This window comes from Ixodes scapularis, unplaced genomic scaffold (genome assembly GCF_016920785.2).
Source record: "Ixodes scapularis isolate PalLabHiFi unplaced genomic scaffold, ASM1692078v2 PGA_scaffold12__126_contigs__length_90152505, whole genome shotgun sequence".
Classification (NCBI taxonomy): domain Eukaryota; kingdom Metazoa; phylum Arthropoda; class Arachnida; order Ixodida; family Ixodidae; genus Ixodes; species Ixodes scapularis.
Window position 1 is genome coordinate 3,907,305 of NW_024609838.1, and position 17,552 is coordinate 3,924,856.

At 48.6% G+C, this 17,552-nt stretch overlaps 1 protein-coding gene across 1 annotated transcript in view; it reads right to left on the reverse strand.

The window, feature by feature from the left end:
• Positions 1-2,082: 2,082 nt before the first annotated feature.
• LOC8024511 (homeobox protein onecut-like) overlaps positions 2,083-17,552 on the reverse strand; it is a 146,582-nt gene continuing 131,112 nt past the window's right edge. The window contains exon 3 of the mRNA XM_040499364.2: positions 2,083-2,369. Coding sequence (XP_040355298.2) covers positions 2,083-2,369 — 287 coding nt within the window. The remainder of the gene's footprint in view (positions 2,370-17,552) is intronic.

Here is a 17,552-nt window from a genome sequence, read left to right on the forward strand (position 1 = left end):
CTAAAAACAAAAAAACGTTTCCCGCGGCGTTCTTTTCTTTTCTTCTTTTTGTCACAAAATAAATACGCTGTATACCAACAGAGACACATACGGGTGTAAACAAACCGTCGTTCTGCGGGAGGGGAATAATAAATTAAGTAGAACAGGCATTTATCACGCACGCACACACACACCAAAAGTGGGCAAGATGACGAGATCGTTGAAAAAGAGACACCGAAAAAACGTCCTTCCCGACGCGACACTATAACTTAAAAAAAAAAAAAAAATACGTACACAATAGACACACACACACGCATATACACACTCCATGTGCGCCAACTCTCTCAAAACACAACCAAAAAGAAAAACAAATATAATCTCTCAAACACTCGGTCACGGATAGACCTCCATAAATAGCTGCAGTTTCTATCTCACTGGGAATGTATGCCAATGTACAAGGGATAGAGGGAAAGAGGGGAGAGGGGCAGAAGGAGAATGCACGTCACTCGCTTCGCTCGCCCAGGTGCCAATCTACACCTGTTTCTGAAAATGACAAGGCCGTAATATCGGATTTTCAACGTCCCCAACTGTAGGCCGGCGCGTGGAGCAAAGACTGGACACGACGAGCACGTCAGCGTTCGACCTTTGAATTCGTGTTCAGCGAAGGCTGGGTCACAGATTTGAGTTTGGGTGTGAAGTAGCGTCACCTGTCGGGTAGCCCCCGGAACCACTTCGATCCCGCGTGCGCACTGCGGTGGCGCTGCTCTCGACACTACGCATGCGCGGACGCCTCGTCTCACGCGAATGTGGCTTCTGCGCCATTTATGGGGAAACGGTCGTCTATTCGGAAATATGCCTAAATCGGAAGTGTTTCAGCGCTTCCCGACAGATGGCGCCACTGCGTTCTCTCGTTGTAAGCTGCCGATCACACAAACTCAAATCTGTAAGCCATTCAGAAGTGAGGGCACAAGTGCCAGTCGAACGATGACATGTTACTCATATCCAGTTAGTGCCCGCTCACCGCTGGCCTCCACTAGATGACGTAGAAGAGCCAGCACCGCGGCCTTGTTGTGTAAGAGGCGCTGAGCGAAGCGAGAAGAATGCACGAGCTCGAGGGACGACCTGGGGATGCATGAGTGCTGCCTCGAGTGTGCGCCGCCGTCCCACGAGACGGTCGGGCAGGACGCGAAGCGGAAACCGCGAAGGCGAGGCGAACAGGGTCCGTCCGAGCCCGACACTTTGGTTCTAAGCCTACACGATCCATCCGGAGGAATGAACTGGGTTCCTGGGTTCCCCCGAGGGTTTTGACTCGACGTCTCGCGGACCGTTTTTCTTCTTCTTAGAGTATCATAACCATAGTCTGCGACGAATGCTGTGGTCAACTAAAGTATTTTCGGGCTTTCTAAGATTCGAGACTCGTAATTAATTTCGAAAGCCCGTTGTGGGTACAAATGCTCCTGAGGTTCCTCGTGATTTCTAAGGTTACTGGGACATCGTCCGAAGAAGGCGACGAGTTTTCGGCGAAGGTAGGTCAACCATAATATCTCAGATCGTCACTTGGGACAGACAGGAGTAGTTCCCCGAACGTCCCCCCGCAAATCACGAGAATTCTCTCAGGTTTCCCAAAATTCAAGGCGTCGTCCCCAAACCTTCAGAGCTTACCCCTAGAATTTCTCACTGTTCGCCGAGTATTTCCTCAACAAAGAAACAAACAAAGCTCCTGGACCGCTTTCAGAAGGCTTCCCACGGGTTCCAGAAGTTCGCGACCGTCCCGAACCGGTTCCCGATGGTCCTCATAGGTTCCCAGGGGGGGTACCCAGGAACTCCCAGGCGTTCCCAGGGGGTGCTCTCCGTAGTCTCCACCACGGGCGTCTGGTTTCCCCCCAAAGTCTCCGAGTTCCCCAGGGACGGGTGGTGTCCCCAGAGGTTCCTCAGCGGAGGTTCCCAAGCGTCCCCGTGTCGCGGAGTCGTCGTCGTCGTGGTCGACGTCCACGTCCTGTTGAGTGTCGTCGTCTGTATTGCTGGCTGCTGCTGCTGCGGCTGCTGTGTCGGCGGTCGCTCCTGGCGGCACGTCTTGGGCGGCGGCTGCGGCGGCGCTCGTGGCTACGTGGCAGCCTTGCCCCTGTCCGCCTCGTCCTGCCACTTGTCCTGGGAGCGGCGGCGCGCGTTCATGAAGAAGTTTCCGACGGTGCTGAGCTCCAGGCCCAGCTGCTGCGAGATGGTGATCTGCATCTCCTTGGAGGGCCGCTTGGTCTCCTTAAAGATGGCCTGCAGGGTGCGCCGCTGCAGGTCGGTGAACACGAGGCGCGGTTTCTTGGGCTGGTTCTTGGCCGCAGACCCGGACACCGGCGCGGAAGCCCCACCAGGGGATTCCTCTTTCCGCTTGCAGGCTGCGCAACAAGAACGTGGACAGGGGGATCAGTATACGACCCGCAGACGCTCTCTTTTCCTACTGCCCATCGGGACCAAGGCTGCAATCCCTCTGGTAAGACATCGTGCAAAACAAAGTCTACAGACACTGCACGGGGCGCGTTTCGTTTTTATACGATGGTCTTGTCACATTGGTCATACACGCGGACTGTCTGCATGCATAGTCGGAGCATTACCAATGCACGAAGCAGACGTGGTTCGAACAGGCTTACGTCGTGTCCGCAGACACCTCTGTCGTCATGTCTGTGGCGAATGCCGTGTATCTTGTGCGATGTATGGGCAGTGTGAACGCGGCTCAACACCTTCCACTCACATCCTTGCGCTGGGCGAAGTAGTTCTTACACTAGATTCGGTTGTAGGAGCGAGAAGTGACGCCTTTAGCATCTTAAACGTTGTAGGTCTTATTAATACTACAAATACGTAATCTAAAATGCACCTACATACATATTAATTATTCGCAGAAACGGGCAAATTAGTAACGTTCCGCCGGAGGGGCCGGACTACTTTTATTTTTTTCTATATTTCTCCGGGTGAAAACGAGTATACGTGGTGTTGCTCGAGTTCAGCGACTGCCAATATTGAAGAGGCATTTTACACTAAACAAAAATACGACTTACAACGCGATTAAACATCACGTTTAAAAAACTCGGGTAAAACTCATTCGCCATCACATCGAAGTAATATATTATTCCTCGTTGAAAACTTCATTTTCCCGTTTTCTTGCCTCACTGACCGACGAGCACTTTACGCGCACATCGCAGTGATTGGTTCTCGGAATAAATTGAGGAAAAGCAGAGCCGCATCATGTGTCCTCATACGTCTTAGAGTCACCGACAACCTAAAAAATGCGGGGCAAGGCGAGCCCTACGCATCTTATTATCGCCCTTCGGCCAATCAGATTGAGGCACGAGTCTACAAGAATGATGGAAGAGCCAATCACGAAGGAAAGAACCCCAGCATAATGACCTCTATACCGTGTGTTTCGTAACCTGACAGTGAATACAGTGTTATTTTAAGTTACAAATATAGCATTTGTTTTGTTGTTCTTTAGTTTTGTCGCGACAGGCGTGTTTTAGGAAATAGTCCTTCTTTTTGTTATGCGTCGGAGTGACAGACGCTGGACACATGTGATTTGAAATGGTGGGGTGGTGTACACCAACGACATTCGTTACGGTCCGGCACTCACGCGCAAAAAAAACACACACACACACACACTCACACGCGCGCACATGATGCGTGGGAGCGCGCGTGCAGGGTGCCAGGATTGCGTGCGACGGTCGTTGTGCATGTATACATATGCTCACCTTATAGGCAGCTGGGTCGACGGCTGCGATTCATTTTTAGGAGCCGAGCATAACGGACGTCTCTCTCCTTTTGTGCGTGAAAAGGCTGACGGCCAACATCGAAACAAATGCCGCGTATACGTCCCTTATCTTCCAAACTCGGATATTAGAATATTAAAAAAGAAGGAAAAAAAAAGAAAACAAAAAGCCATGCAGTGCTTTTTTTTTTGGTTCGTTGGCGGGGGGATCTGTGGCCGAGTGGTCTAGCGCACACCAGCTCGGAGCACGTGGAGCGAAAGCTCGCGCTGCAGAACCCAGGGATCCTGGGTTCGAGCCCCACCCCTGCCCGTTTCGATCTGGATGAGCATCGTACCGGCGTGCGGTCGTGTATCACTACTGCGTGATGCACGTTAAAGACCCCAGGCTAGCGGCTGTACCGCACTGGCTAAATTGCTCATCTACAGCTGGGAGACTCGTCGCCCCTGTGAGGCAGACCAAGTTCTAGGCTGTATAAACACACACACAACCCAATTTTTTGGTTCGTTGGCATCAGATTTGTACGTAAATCTCTACAAGTGACATGTTAGTTCTGTCTAGTTACGTTTTTTCTAGTAACAAGGTAACGATTTAGTTATTTTCAGTTACTTGCGGAGAAAAACGTGCACAACACGAGTTACTCTGTTAGGTTTTGACGCTACCTGGCGCCTGGGACTTCTGCAGCAAAAAAACGTCGACGAGGAAATTAAAAAAAAAAAAAAAAAATGTCCATGAATGCGTTACGTAGCTAGGCGTTATAAGGGACGCAAACTATTGGAAGGATGCTACTGGTTCAGGAAAACGACACATCTAAAATAACGAGAACGCAATTTGTTACCCTTAAGTTCATGTAACGCGTTCCCTTTAAATCTCGGTAACGGTTACGTACTTTGTTACGTTTTGAGTGAGTAAAAAGTAACGGCATTAAGTTACCCTTTTTTTAGCTACGGGTACTATATGTCTGGTTGGCATTGCGCAGAACACAACGGGCGTCCCTTCTGACTCGTAATCCTCACCCGACCGTTCGTCTCTGCTGCTAATGATATTTGATGTTCGGGGAACACCGCTTCTTGCAGTCACGTTTCATAAGTCCTCGGCACGATGAATGACAACACTCAAAAGTCTACACCAAAACATGGCGGCACGTCATCATTTGAAATAAAGTCCCTCGGTATGGCGCTTTCGAAACAAAGAAACCTAAATAATACTAACGGTTAAGTGTCTCGGTGTTTTTCAACGGGCTCCGACAAACATTGCAGCGCTTCGCTGTGTAAACACGTGGATACGGTAGACGCCTTTTGTTTCTTTCATTTTGAACGTACCGCGTGTGGCGCAATTCCTGAAATTAGCCTCACCGACCCCCTGTTCAAGTATGGCGGCGCACACGGAGTCAATAGCGGAGCAGCGCGAACGGTCTATGGATATTATTGATTGATAGATGGATGTGATAAAAAAAAAAAGAAGTCAACCTTTTTTTTGTTATGCTGGCCTAATACTTCGTATTGGGGAAATAAAAAGGTGAAATAAATATAAAAACGTTCAAGGCGGAGAAACACAAGAAAAAAACTACAATTTTTAAACGGGTGTATCCTAGCAAGTTTTTCGTATGACGTGTACCAGTGCCTTATAATTGTTATAACGTTCGGGCATTGATGTAACGATTTTTATGGGCCAAGTAAATTTACCGTAGTTATTTCTTTGTTCTCAGAAATGGCTAAATCTATTTCAGGTAATTGAACCAACGCGTTTAAGGAATCCAGAGAGTAAATGTTAACAGCGCAGTTTCAACGTCTGGCGCCATATTCGTGGCGTAGTCGTAACCAAATGACCACAGCGTTAGCGCGATCGGAAACCATTTTTGCACCATTTTTTTTCTTTAAACGGCGAGACGGTTCACACTGCGTCTCAGCCATAGCTTCTCGCCTTGTAATAAAATTCGCAACCTCATGCGGCTCTTGATGTCGAAATTGCTTTCATTTTACGTTTAATTCATTTGTCCAGCATTGGAGTCCGAATCACGACACGGTTTTGTCAGTCACGCTATGCCATCGTGACGGATATAGCGGTGGCGATGATGCAGTCAAAATATTCGATTTTTTACGCGTAGAGTTTCCGAACGGATTGCGTTTCAATGGGAAGTTTCGGTAAACCGTTGATATAAGGTTAATACCGTTTAGGGCAGTATTAGCCTTACAATAAGACCCACGAAATGTTCTCAGTAGGGGATATTCCCTGGGTGGCATGTTTGAGAACATTGTTGAATGCGCATGTTTACTATTCGTCTGCCAAGGCCAATAATCTTTTTTTAGCGTACGATTTAGTATGCAAAAGGTTTTCGGAGGTAGAGCTTTGATCACACGCACAGCAGCGAGGAACTCAGCAATGGCCGTCGGTCTATAGACGCTTTCAGGCAACTGTGCATGGCCTCCGCCATGACCGACCTTCAGTTTTTGTTTCCTCTTATTCCGTACGCTTCACTTCATCATTGCCACATCAGGACAGGTCATTGTCACTTCAGGTGCTACTGTGTCCTCCAAAGCATAAGCCTTTGTGGAGGTTCGTCAATGCTTGCTTCAGTGGCTCGGCACCTCGATAAGACAAGGGAAGGTCGGCAAAGGCGGCTTAATCTGGCGCGTGTTTAAAGCGTCTACAGTAGTTGGCTAATCTGACTGACTTACTCTCTCTTCTTCTTCACCCCTCAATGCCTACACTATAGTATGATATAGTCGTCGCTACACAGCAACGAAGCTAAACAAAGGATCCTTTCGTAGATCGTTTTCCTCCCTCGGGTATACGCTTTAGCCTTGTCTGCAGGGATCCAGATCTTGTAGAGGTTTTTCGGAGTGCGCCGCGGGACGGAGGAAATGGTGTACGAAATAACGAGTTTTGGAATAGCGTGTGCCCAACAGCTTCGCGTACGAACCAGAACTAGCCTCGTCGTCGTGCGCCAGTCCAATACATAGTTTGAGCTCGGCGCAGTGGCGACGACGCTATTTCTTAGCGTATACGCAAAGCTTCTAAGTAGGCGCTATTCTCAAGCTCCCTAATGACGTCACTTCCGTCAACGCCCCAGACGCTGTCTCTTACTTTTTTTTTCTCTCTCTATCTCGTTTTTTTCGTAGGAGTGGTGGTCGGTGTTCGTCAAGAGGCGCCCTGCTTCAACTAAAAAACCGACGGTGCCTGCCGCCCAGGTGTGTTCCGTCCCACGCGCTGGGTTGGATTGACAGCTCCGGCGGGGCGGCGGGAGGAAGAACAGCAAGCCGCCAACTGCGCTACGCACCCGCAAACGCGCCGGCATGCGCGCGCCCACGACAGCCACACGCACGGTATTCGCTGCTTTGGTTGTACAAAAAGTTCCTTTTCATTTTATCGCTAAGTTTTTTGGGTTTTTTTCGGGGGGGGGGGGGGGGGGGAAGAAGAAGGAATAAAATTATTTGTTTTGTTTGTGTTGTTATATCTATCCTTCTCTTTAGATGTTTTCTTTTTTTTTTTTTTGAACACCGGCGTAGGGTTGCTTCCGTTTGTGTGGTGGTGAAGGGAGTTCTGTACGTCGGGGGCCTCGCGCTTGCAAGCCAGAGTCCAAACGCTATTTTTTTTTTTTTCTCGCGACTCGCGCCTGCATGTCGGACAGGGAGGACCGCCTTTCCTCGCCCTGCGTGCTTTGGGCGCTGCTTTCCTTTGTTCCGACAACTTCCCCTTGCTCTTGATGGGAGGCGAGTGCTCTGGTGAGCACGCGATGTGTAGGGAGGGGGGCGCCTTTGCTTGCGGGGCGTGCGTTCCGCTTCCGGAGAAGTATATATACTACCAAGACTACGGGCCCAGTTTTGAGAACGATGGTTCTTAAGGTACGTTTATACTCCAACGTAACGTCGACGGGCGCGGCGTTGCGCAGCGCGCACAGATACTCTTTGGTCGCAGATATCAAGTTCCTGGTTGCCGGCCAATCGTTCACAGCGTTCACTGTGCTCAACATCGGAATATAAACAGCCCTTTACGCATCTCGGAGTGTAGTGACCTGGTAAACTTGGCTTACTGCGTGACGTCATCTCACCGTGCTGGTGATTATTCCCGTTTGTTCTTGCTCGGAGAAAAAAATTAATACAATAACATTTGGTGTTACGAAATGAAGGCTGCAGAAAGAACGCGCTTAGCAGCAAGCCCACCACAATGGCTGTTGATGTGTTGACCGCGGAAGCCATGTTGACGAATCGGCTGGGACAGACTCCAACTTAAATCCGAACTATTGGAGAGGAGATGTGCTGGTGGCGCCCTCTTATGTGGCCATTAATTGCGAACAACAAATTCGCTTGCGCGTAAAAAAAAAGAAAAACGCACACACGGTGTGAGCTTGGAGTCGTGACATTCTTAAACTAACACCGCCGAAGTTCTATTTCCGTGAATGAAGGAAAAATTAATCCTCTCGAAGCCTTCATAGTGGGCGTTCAACCAGTCGTGGGAGGCCGACCACAGCTACGCTATTGGTCGCGAGCGTCTCCGATAGAAAATACGTTTCCCTTACGTTGGCGGGGTCCCCAGTGTAACTCATAACATTCTATAATGCTGAGGCAGATAATATCGTTTTTATGTACTTGTCGTTTAAAGCCGGCTCCCACTCTTCAAATTCCGCTAACCAAAACGTACAAGAGAGACAATTTTGTGCGGACCATCCGGTCACGGTTCAGCTGTGGGGCTTGCTCGTAAAGCGCGTCTGTTACCGATTCACATCACGCATCGGCCCAGTAGTATACATTTCCGCGAACAAACATGTTAATGCCGGCAACTGACGCTCTCGTGTCTTACCCAAAACGCCTAGTCATTCAAAGTTGGGGTCGAAGACACCATGCCGTTAGGCAATCACCGCGCGTGTAAGAGTACAAGAATCGGACGCATATGTGTGCAGTAAACAGTCGTATGACGAAGGCATGGATATAGCGAAGAAACACCGTCCAGGTCTTTTAAGGCCTATGAATCAAACCGGTGCATAATCCGCACACCCGTTATGAACGGACTTTTCACGAATAAGTTGGCATACAAGTGGCACCTTTGTATACGCGTATAAATGACACGAACATTATTGTAAACCTGAGACTGGGGCAGAAAAGAGAACAAAGCAGAAGGTGTGTTTTCTTTTCTGCCCCAGTCTCAGGTTTACAATCATGTTCAACTTACACCAGCTCGCCTGCACTCTGACTATTTTTTCGTTAAAAGTGACACGTTACGTAAGTTGAGGAGCACAGCGAAGAATGGCGCTTGGGGTCGCTGCAGCCTTAGACAGACTGCGAACATCCTGCCTCCTCTTCGTTCCGTGGAAACGTGATTACCGTTCGGATGGCTTCAACTCGGCAATTGGGCCCGGGCCCGAGCCCGACACAGAGCGCCCTTCGACGCATTCACTGGACCACGAGGCCCAGCCGAACGATGAATCAGCACTCGTATCCAATCAGCGTCTTCGCTCGCGATCTCAATGCGATGACGTCAGCATTTTGGTGCACAGGTTTCGATTACTCCGGGTGGTGGTGACCTATGTTGCCAGGCTTCGGACCGTGTTCGGAGAGCCGGAAAAGCTGGCCTTCGGCTGGCGTTGTATGCCGTTCCTCTATTGTCGTAAGTGTCGATACTGCATCGCGCACAATCCAATTCCATACTTATGAAAAATAAAAAATGATACGAATCGCTCAGTTGTTTAAAGGCCCATTCACACAGTGGCGTTTGACTGCATTTCACTGGGTTGCCGGGACTTACGGTGGAGATACGACCGGTAGGTTACGGAGGCGTCCGTGTTTTGCATAAAGCGCGCCAAGCCATTCAAGAAGTATGCACATTTTCTGCAAAGGCGCTGCCATCTTGATTATCGTCACGTCTGGTGCGCGCTAAAACATCGTTTTGATCCCTCCACGCCACTGGCAGGTATTCACGAAAATTTCGCGAATGGCAAGGCATTTTTGGCTTGCCTCACCTATATTTTCTCGCATGTTCCTGGTGGAAATGTCTTATTATTTGTTCGTCCCGCATACCAGATAAAGGACCCACGTGACTGAGAACGGGAGGAAACGAAAAACGTCTATAGCTTGGCACGCAGCCTACGGAGGGCGAATTTCACGGTAACAGGCAGTGGTATCGCAACGCAACGCGGTCAAACGCAGTCAAATGCAAGTGTGTCAATGGGCCTCGAGAAGCACCGACGAAATTCGGGGAAACAACCGAGACTGGGAGGACAGAAAACACAATCGCTGGTGGCCATAGCTGTGTGCGCGACTGCTGATCGCCTGCTGATGGCGAGCTTCCACCGTTCTTTCGCAACTTGCATCCACACCTCTAAGATTGCCGCTCCTAGCAGGCTATTAATGCGAGCTCGTTCTAAGCACGCCCTCTAAACATCGCGCTCAAACATGGCGTCTAGTGAATACCGGTTTATAGGCATTATAAATATAGTAAAGATTGTATTGACTCTTCCTGACAACAACAACAACAACTGACTGTTTGCTACAACTGTCACGTGAAAACGTGAAACCGAAAATATTTTGCATCTCGCGTTCGCGTCTTACAGCCTTACCAAATTACCCTCACAAAAATACAACAACAACACAGTAACAACGTATTTTACGTTAAAGGAGCTGTGCAACGATATTCAATTGGAAAGTTTTTCTCGCTACACGAGCTTACTGGCGCACCTGGGACTCAAGGATACTCACACGCAACGCCATTGGCCAAGAAACTCCTTTGTTGCGTTGTAATTTCAAGCACAAAAGCGATCATTTTCATTCAATCTCTCCTTTGCAAAATTTTATGACGTAACTCGGGGATCGCAGTACACCCAAGTGACGATATTTGAATGCGGTTCATAGATTGGACCCGAGCATTGCGTGGGCACTCGACTTGGGCTCGTGATAATTGCTAGCTCGAGAAGCATCCGGGTAGTGACCCGTGTCCAATCGCTGCAACGACGCCAACAGCCGAGCCATAACAATGTCTGGAACTCAGCGCGTGTCCTGCGCTTTGCCAACCCCAGCGCGTGGCTATGATCAACACTGGCGGCATATAATCGGCTCCAGATCACGTGGCCGCTTGTTCTGGCTGCGAGTTGAGGGGGTGAACGCTGCTCGTTTTTCTTAATTTTTTTTCTTGGACTTCTTTTGCGTGGGTTGAAAAACGAACGCGTGTTTCATAGGTAATTAACGTTAGGGATCCGTTTTAAGCGGTATTTGCGCAAAGTTCAAATATTGTTGCATCGCACCTTTAAGAGTGGTATAATAAAGCGGACGTACGCCTGTCGCCGAGTAGAAGCCTTTGTCCCGAACGGCATGGGCGAGCGGAGTCTGCGGCGGATGTCGTGATGCCCATGTCCCACAAGAGGGACAGACAGAAACAAAAGACAGCGACAAGACTCAAACCAGAGTCTTGCGATTTGAGAGGCTTTGTAGAATAAAGGACGCTATGCTCAAACACGCGCATAATGCACGCGAGGGTATCTTTGGCAGACTTGCAATCGCTCGTGCTTACTTCCCGAGCACCAAACGACAAAACGCCTGCCAAAGGTACCATCGCGGGCATGCTGCATGTGTTTGAGGCTTGTCGCTGCCTTTTGTTTCTGTCTGTCGCTCTAGTGGGACGCGGACATGAGCACGCTGTGATATCACCAACAATCCGAGCGTCACCCTGGTCACGTCCAAAGGTCCATCCCGTGGACATCGCGGCCACTGCGGTTCTAACGAGCTTCTCCCCTGCGGCTGACCGGTCAAACCTCGGCCCAAGGTTTAATGTAATTAGGCGACAGGGTCACCGGTGGAGGTAAACGCCGATATCCTTGCGCCGCGGGCGCGTTAACCCCCCCAAAAAATGTTATATATATATATATATATATATTCTACCAGAGTGAACATAAACATCCGCTGCCGATTTTCCTTTTTTCTTGATTCTTGATGGCATTTTTTTGCTGGGAACACGGAGCTGAAGCGCTCTCTGGGCACGACTTCCTTGTTTTTATTTTGTCCTCCTGAAATGCTGTTTTCACCTTTCCCTTAGCTTCGGCGCAAGCCGCCAGCGCCGGTCGAATTTGCTCGGACGAAACACTCAGTCTCGTCCTTTTGAATTGATACAATCATATATGTTTTTTATTTAATTTAACCCGCAGCGCCCAGAAAATATTACTTTAAAAAAGTGATATAACATATAAGTGTACGTTCTTATAATACTACGCGTCCAAACAAAGTAGGAGAAGTTGCAGAATCCTTCGTGCCTTGAAGGAACATCGCGTTTTCGCTAAGGCTTATTCTGTTTAACTTCCAGAAGACACAAATTCGAGATGCACCTAAGTCTTTTAACGATCTATCTGCTACCAATCTAAGCCCCCCCCCCCCCCCCCCCCCCCACACACACACACACACCCATCCTCCTCTCATCTTTCCCGGCCCCCATACCTCCAAATACACCTTTTTTTTTTTTTTTCTCCTTTTCGGATATGAATACGATAATTTAGCTGTTGTTATTTCACGCTTAAAGCTTCGAACAAGCTCTGGCCCGCGCTGCTTTGTCCGTGATTCTGTCACGCAAAATCTGTGCGTTTTATTTTATTTTTTTACGCGTGCGATGATCGCGTAGCACGGCAGCCAATCAATAACGCGAGACACACCGGGTCACCATAATGACGGGACAAAATTTCTTCCGAGCGTTCCGGGGTCCAAGCTTCCGATTCCCGGTTTTTCCAGCCTCGCTCCTTTCATCGTCCCGGACGGTGATTAACACCCGAGAGCAGCGAGCGACGCCCAGAGACGATGAAGCCGGGGGGAAGGCAAGAACCCTCGAATGAAATTAATGAAGGACTGTAATGATCAGCGGGTTCTTGCACCTGAAACGACGCTTATCGAGGGTGCCGCTTTCACGCTTCAATTAGGAGAACGCCCTTTCCCCTCCCGATCCAACCGTTCTCCCTTCCGCTAATTGTTTCTTTTCTCGTATTTGTTTTAATCAATTTTTTTTTGTAGCGAGTTCTTCTACGGTAGAAGCTTGAGCTAGAAAGGTGTGGTGGAAAGCCAACACCGAAAAAAAAAGGGGAGGCGAGGTTCTTTTGTGTAGCAGGAAGGGTAAGGTTTTAAGCCAGGGAGTCCAAACTCCCGAGAATGTAGTGCCACGTGAAATGGCCGGTGCAGAGTGCCTGCTTTCGAAAGGGTGGAATGATAGTAGCCGTTACCCTCGGGAACTGTTTCATAGTTGTAAAAAAAGTATACTGTTTTTCTAACAAGAAACGTAAATTGCCGAAGAAACTAGATTGAATACGGTTTATCTGCTTCTTTTACCGGAATATCGCCGAAGTAGTTTGGAAAATAAAAGACCGTGCTTTTAGCGTGGAAGAATGTCTCTGCAGAGCGCAAGTTCATCTGCTTCTTTTGTAAGGGTTGTGGTAATGTCAGAGAGAGGCCGAGCCCTGATTGGCTCTGATTGCAGAATAGTGGGTAGACCTCGAGGCAGCTTGTAATGAGGTCTACCCACTATCCTTCCATTTAAGCCAATCACAGCTCAGCATCTTTTTGACGTCACCAAAACCCCTGCGAAAAAAACAGACGAACTTGCACTCCGCGTATTACCAGCATCGAACGTCGACAGTATTTGGCGCCGTGCTTTCTCTACGACGCGATCTGTGGTGGCGCGGTAAAGCCGTCGAAGTTCGTCATGGTACAATCCCGTGTGACTCGTTGGACCCCGACTAAACCGGAGGTATTCAGATTCACGCTAATTTTATCATTCAGACCCGATCTCCAACTCCCTAATCGAAGAGCCATGAGGAGATATCCGACACCGAGCCGCCGTTTTCATTTTCTCCAATTCTCGTTAGCGAGTAGTTTTCGGGCCACAGATCTTTGAACCTTATACCCAACGGTTTTCAGACCTTCCGTTCTTAAGCTAGCGAGTCTACAACTAACAGGTCGCTTTATCACACTGAATCCAAAGCTTGGTAAGGTTTTACATTTTCAACTTACGCAAGTCGTCCCTGTGCTCTAGAATCCAAGCTACCGCAAAATACAACGCGGTTAAACTCTTGATGCCGGAAGCGCGCGCGGTCTAAAGTTCTTTCGAGATTTGCGAGGAAGGAGCGCAAACGCGTGGCTTTTACAAGCTAACTTTTCCTACCCAATCGTGCAAATATTCATTTCATTTGGAACAAACGGTAATTTTTTTCCTGAACGCGCGATTATTTCGATGGAACTCTGCGTGAGCCGAGCACGAGACAGCACGAAACCATTTCGTGCACAGGCGCCAGCCTCCTGTCAGTCACAACTATGGTGTCACGTACAGATACTTGCAACGCCTAGTGAGTTCGGACTATTAATAAGTGCGCAAAAACCTCGCGAGGTGAAGGAAAAAAAACCTCCCAATTCTTCTCAAAATCTCCAAAACACGACACCACGAACGAACCCCCTCCCCCCCCTTCCCCTCAGAACAAACGTCGCTTGAGGACACCAAAGAGTTCAGCACAACGCTCCTCCCATAAATATTATACATATAAAAAAAGAAAAAGTAAAAGAAAGAAAGCATTGAATATATATAGAAGCATAGAGATATATACATATACCAGGAAGATACCATCGAACATAAGGACAAGAGGGAACGCTTCCTTCCGGTTGGCCGCTCCTTCTCCTCCAAGACTCCCGGCGGTGTCGTAGTCGGTGGCGGCGGCGGAGAAACTCGCCCGCGGGGCAAGCCGCAGCACATCGCGCGAACGCACACACGCCGCCACGTTTCTTCCGACACGTGGCGGCGGCGGCCCGCGCTGGCGCTGCTGGGAATTGCTAATGCAATCGGGGGCCCTTTGGCTGCCGCTCCGCATCGGACGTTAATTATTAATCCGATTTGGCATTGAGACGCGCAACGGCCGCTCTCTGCCGCGAGCAGTCGGACGGACGGAGAGGACGAGGTGTCACGAGGCACCGCGACCAAACCCAATTATGCGGTTCACGGTGCGCCAGCCAGTCAGGAAAAAAAGGCGATGCGAGAGTGTATATAGTATGCGGCCGTCACTGAGGTGCGTCATGTGACGGCGGGGAGGAACGTAACATTAACGCAAAAATATGTACGCGGATACACGCGATTGCGTGTGTACTCGAGTACGAAAAGTATCCGTCTGAGTACATCTTCTGGTGACGCCTCGCATACCTGGCAGTTGGATACGCTTAATTGACGAAAAAGCAAGAAAAATATGATTTTTATAACCGCGAAATTTATATATATTGATGTAATTCCGAGATTTGTTCGATAACAAATGCAAATAAATAAAAAGACACACACCGGGATACATGAGCGATCAGACGACAAGACGCACACCGCACGGCACTTTAGGCATAGACACGCCAACGGTGCTTTTTTTTTTTTTATCACGTTTTATTTGTGTATTGAATACCCAACTTCATCGCCTAAAATGCGATCTCACGCGTCGTCTCCTTCTTTCTCTTTCCACAAAGGTACTCTGCGATCGCGTTGTGCACGAGTGCTACCAGATGACCTGGCGGACACGCAATGCTTCTTTTCGTTACAGCAAACGCGTAAAATTGCGAGTCTGTTAAGTTTACCTCCACGCGCATTGTGGTAATCGGAGTGGCCAGACATTGCTAAAAGACGTTTAACCAACAATTGTAACACACAAAATGAAGCACGGGAACTCATATCGGCGCCGACAGCATCGCATTCCAAGGGTTTATTGATGGGAGACGGTGAGCGTTTTTCTCCCAACCCATCGTATACCTCTTTGCGTGTACAAACAGGGAAAGGGAATGTGTGTCACTCTGTCGAGAGAAGAGACGGACCACGAGATGCAATCGCGTTGAGTTCTAGATGGAGGCTGTCCTATTCATAGCGCAACTGTAACGTCCCGGTGTATCGTGTCGGATTTCGAGACAAGGAGGCTTGATAGTAAACAGCAGAAATGAAAACAAAATCGCTCTTTTTCTGCGTTACCGTTGCACAGTCAGTGGTAATACAGGACGTTTTGTGTGATGTCTCGCGGTCATGTTGCGTGGAGGAAGACGGAACGCTTTATTGTGCCTTGACGGCGCGAACATCGGCGCCTGTTCTGACCTTTTTACACCGGAAACAACTGATAGTCAACAGTGATGACTAGCTTGTCTCGAGCCTTTGTTACCATATCTCTGGGCATGACACCGACGAAGCGCGCTCTTCCGCTAAACCTAAACCAAAAGCTGTTTAAAGGAGTACCCTGGCGATTTTGTTATTGTCCCCGATTTGTCTGAAAATTTGCTAAACACACCAACGAACGTCGCTGAAGGAGTATCTCAAATCTTAGGTCAAAATATTGTCGGTTTGTTGGCGAAGTTATTGAATTTGCAATTATAATCCTCACCGTCGAAGAGACAAAATGCACGCGCGTTTTCTCACAGGAATGCGCAGACGCACAGCAAAAGTAGACTGGTAGCAGCTGTCTGCTTCAATTTACATCCCGGAAGTTGCGTAGACACTGGCGCCGGTTGAACCTTTAGCTCCAAGAGGACGGAAGAGACGGCGATAGATTCTCCGGAATTTCCCATGCGCCTGCTCGCTGACGCTCGGTCAGTGTGCCAAGATGAATTCATTTGGCTACGAATACAAAGCGGTCAGGGAAAGAGCAAATCACAGGGGACGGAGATGTTGACGCGTGTTAAGCAAATGACCATGTTGATTTTTATTAGTTGCGAAGCGGAACATAAGTATTCCTATTTTAACGCACTCGTTTTTATTGTTTTGTTTTTTTAAACGGCATGATGCAGAAACTCGCCGACCAGAACCATGCGCTTACAACGGCACCGAGGCCGTCAGTCCCTGTCACCGTCTCCACTCGTCTGGTTCTTTATTCGTCCGCAAGAGGGCTAGTGGCGGGCTGAAGTTTCAAGTAGGCACACACTCGCTTTATGGCCTGAAGGAACGAACATTATCGAGAGATTCACCGCTTCGTTTCGGCAGGCTACCATCGAAAATAAAACGCGACAAGAAAACAACAGTGCACGGCAAAGAACACATTCTCACTTGCCATTGAAGTTACCCGATAAAGTACTTCAGTTTTCTGCCGTGATTAAAACGGCAAACGTAACACGTCAATTTGAGTTAGATGGGATTGAACTTCAGACAGAGTTGCACGTAAAACAAACAAAAAAAAAAAAACACGTGCACGGTCTAAATTATTTTCCGGTGCTTCGCTGCGACGTGACGCGTTTCACCGTTGTATTGGACATGGCTTCCTATGTAATAATTGGCACTTAAACTAAAACAAAGGAAACTTCTTTGAGGAGCATATGTTACAAACGAAGCGTTGAGCGTTTGTCGGGGGGTTCTTGGCATGAAGCGTGGGGCTTCCGGAATGTATTTATATTGCAATTCATAGGTATGTTCGTGAAACGAAACAAGTAACATAAGAATATGTACAGCGTAAGTATATCGGCATTAGGAGAAAAAGATATTTAGGAGTTGCTTGAACAATATTCTGGGCTTTTTGAAGCATTGCGTTTAAGGCTTTGGTAGTCCGGTCCACGGAACACGGTAACGGTTTGCTAAAAGCTCCCGGTGACCGCGATTTCTGGAGGGAAACAAGCCGAATGACCGGGTAGAAAATAGGCTTAGTAGTACTGAAAATAAAGTTTCCGAAAGAGTTCACCGTTGACCGACGAGAGGACTTAAAAATGTCAAGCTCGGTGTTACGCGACGAACTTCGTTTCAAGGTACACCGACACCTCAAGAAACGTACGGGGGCGTGGAGAGACTGGATTATTTTATTAGTCCCATAGCCAATCAGAAGGCGGCATTAAGTGAGAAGAACGCGCTGATTGGACACGACTCCTAGCCGAA